Here is a 3,048-nt window from a genome sequence, read left to right as displayed (position 1 = left end):
TAGGAACATGAAGGTTGCTTTCTGCTTCTGTCCACGCTTGCTGAGGCTCCAGACAGATGAAGATTTAGTTTTTGCCTTTAAAGATGGACTGAAATGTCCGCTCGGGACTGCGAGCGAGGAATTGCTTTTAGATTCTCACAGGCCAGTTAAAATCGAATAAAGGGTGCTTCCAAATTTCAAGACATTTTAGTGGCTCTCGTTTATCTGAACCCGCAACACGGCGGCCATGGAGCTGGCCTCAGTGCTAAATCCACAAAAAGGGAGTAAGACATCTGCCTCACGGGAATTTAAACGCCGGCTCTGAGCTCCCAATTCATAAGGTGAGGCTACTCTCCACCAGGCGGACACTCAGTCGGGACACTTACCAGGAGGGATCAGCACACGCATTCCTGGGGCATCTGCACTGAGCAGGAGGCCACAGCTGCCTTTGGAGATAGATATAAACGATGTCCCTGGTCCCTGGCAGCGGCCTGGGCTGGGCTTACCCTGAGGGGACCTGGGAAGGTGTTCTTTAGTCTACCCCACCCCACCATCACCCCGACCCTGACTGGTGGGTTTCCTGTGGGGTAGGCTCGTGGACGGTGTGCCGCGTGCACCGTGAACAGCACACCCAGCCTCGGGCTGGTTCTCACGACTACGGACCTTAGCACTGGGGAGGTGTGGGCTCGCTGGGGGAGGGCAAAGTGATGTCAGGGCCCGGCGTGCTAGGAGGGGGTGCGGCCAGCCTCCCCCATGTCCACTCGGGGGGAGCACCCACCCTGGGATGCCGCCAGACTCCATCTTGTTGGCCACGGTGACATCGGTGGACCACACGTCGTATTGCCAGCGCTTCTGGCCCAGGACGCCCCCCAGCACTGTCCCCGTGTGCACGCCCACACGCATGTCCACCCCGGTCTGGGTCTTCTCCCGCACGTACCTGCAGGGAAACACAGAACAGCGGGCTTGGGGCCTGGCTCTTGGCCCCCCACACCCAGGGCGAGTTCCTGCCTCGCCTCTACCTGCCCCCAGCTTTCTGCCCGCATTTGAGCCGAGTGACACGAGTGAGGCCAGGGCTTGAGCTGAGGCCGAAGTCAGAGAGTCAGAGACTCCAGGCCTTCCGGGGGTGGAGATCGCCACCCAAGGACCCTCGGGTTCTTCCTTCGAATCACCCATCGACTCATGAGTGCGGCGAGCTACTCGCTGGGCCTCCAGCTGTTCCAGGCCCTATTCTAGGTGCTCACAGGGGAGGACCAGGCAGGTGTGTGGGCCTCCTCCAGCACACAGGACCCAGAAATCCGCCCGGTGGCCAGGGGAGCCTAGGTCAGGTTCTCCCCGGAATGCCAGTCCCCAGGGGCAAAGGCAGCACCCGCTCTTTGTCTGCAGATGCTGAATCTGCAGCTGGACCAAAGGCCAAGCCCAGGCAGTTCCTGAGTCCCCGCAGGGGGCAGGAGCAGCCCCCTCAGCCTTAGCGCTGCATGTCACCCTGAGACCTTTACATCCCCAAGGGGGACCCTCCATCCGGGGATGTCTGTGCCACCTGGGGTAGAGACAACGGTGGGGCCGGAGCGGGGACAACAGAGTTTAAGGAACTCATTGCTCTGGGGCCCGGTGGGGGCACAGAGACTGGAGTAGAGGCCCTGGCTGCCACCCCAGTCATGTCACTGCCACCCTTAACCTTTCTAACCCAAGAGAAGTCCCGTGCCGCTGAGCTGCCTCCCCTTCGTGGTGACTCTGCAGGACAGAATTCAGTTCACAGTGCCCCAGGATGACCAGCCCCTGCTCTTACGTTAGGGGCCCTGGTGCACTCATGATTCTCCCCGCGTCCTCTTTCTCCCTCAGAACAGTGGGAGGGCTCTGCCAACCTTTTGCCAGCAACCCGGTGTTTTCATTATGAGTGCACCAGGGCCCCTAACGTAAGAGCAAGGGCTGGTCATCCTGGGGCACTGTGAACTGAATTTTGTTCCCCCCCAAGTATGTGCTAACTTGGCCATGATCCTTGGTAGAATGTAATGGTCCCCTATTTATGACCTGATGTAATTATCCTACATGCTGTACGTCGGAACCCCTGTGCTGTGAACAAGGCGGAATCAGAGTTCATTCAGTAATGAGGCATCTACCAGGTTAGTTTGTGTCTGGTGAGCTCAGAGTGTATCCGTCTTTCAATATAAAAGAAATCAAGCAAGCAGGGAGCCATCAGGGGGACGGGCCTGCCTACTACTAAGCAATGAGAGCTAGGAGCAGAGGGTATCCTTTGCCCCCGGGGTCCCTGTGCTGAGGGCCTCATACATCCAGGGGAAAGTTGATTTCCAAGGAGCGGCGGGCCCACCGACATCGAACAGAGACAAAGATCTTCCCCAGAGCCAGCAGAGAAAGAACGCCTTCCCCTGGAGCCCGAATTCAGACTCCCAGCCTCCTGAGCACCGAGAACAAACTTCTGCCAGTAAAGCCGCCCACGTGTGGTTCTATCAGTCAGAGCAGCATCAGGCGAGGAAGACAGAAGTCGAGTTGAGAAAAAACAGAAGGAACAAGAGGACACCGGGGTCAGGGGTGGGGTGTCAATGCCTCCTGCAGATGTGGGCAGGGTGACAAATTTTCGGACACTGCAGCTTCCAGCATAAACAGACACATGGGGGACAAAGGCTGGGCAAGACCCCACAGAGAATGGAGAAGTCCTGCCCATTCAGCTGTGACGGAATTGGGGGCACAACTGCACTTCCCAGGGCCCAGAACGGAGCGACCTAACACGATACCTTGGTGGGCCAGCACTACACCCCCGGGTGGCTCCCTCCCCGGGGACTGTGGGGTGTTCTGGGCCCGACAGGCCAGCCCCCAGGGGCTGCTGCTTCAGGAGGCCAGAACCAGTGCTCAGAGAGTGTGGTAGTTTCTCTGTGACAACGTGGCTCCCGTAGGCGGAGTGTAGCCTGACAATCTGGTTGCAGCTGAATTAGAGGATGACAGATACATGGCTCTCCAAAGCCTGCCTCTTCCTCTTTCTCCCCGGAAGTGGGCCACACACACTCTCTCGCTCTGCCTTCCCCTTCCTGCTGTTGGGTCACTCGGAGAGCTGCC

The 3,048-nt window shown here is 58.4% G+C and overlaps 1 protein-coding gene across 1 annotated transcript in view; it reads right to left on the bottom strand.

Moving 5' to 3' along the window:
• The window catches only part of ADCY3 (adenylate cyclase 3), a 101,622-nt gene that overhangs the window by 18,467 nt on the left and 80,107 nt on the right, over window positions 1-3,048 (bottom strand). Inside the window, exon 6 of the mRNA XM_013004358.2 lies at window positions 754-916. Coding sequence (XP_012859812.1) covers window positions 754-916 — 163 coding nt within the window. The remainder of the gene's footprint in view (window positions 1-753; window positions 917-3,048) is intronic.

This window comes from Echinops telfairi, unplaced genomic scaffold (genome assembly GCF_000313985.2).
Source record: "Echinops telfairi isolate 266 unplaced genomic scaffold, ASM31398v2 ScPeMD7_9;HRSCAF=40, whole genome shotgun sequence".
NCBI classification, from domain to species: Eukaryota; Metazoa; Chordata; class Mammalia; order Afrosoricida; family Tenrecidae; genus Echinops; species Echinops telfairi.
Note: the sequence above shows the minus strand (reverse complement) of the source record. Positions and strands in the feature narration are given on the sequence as shown.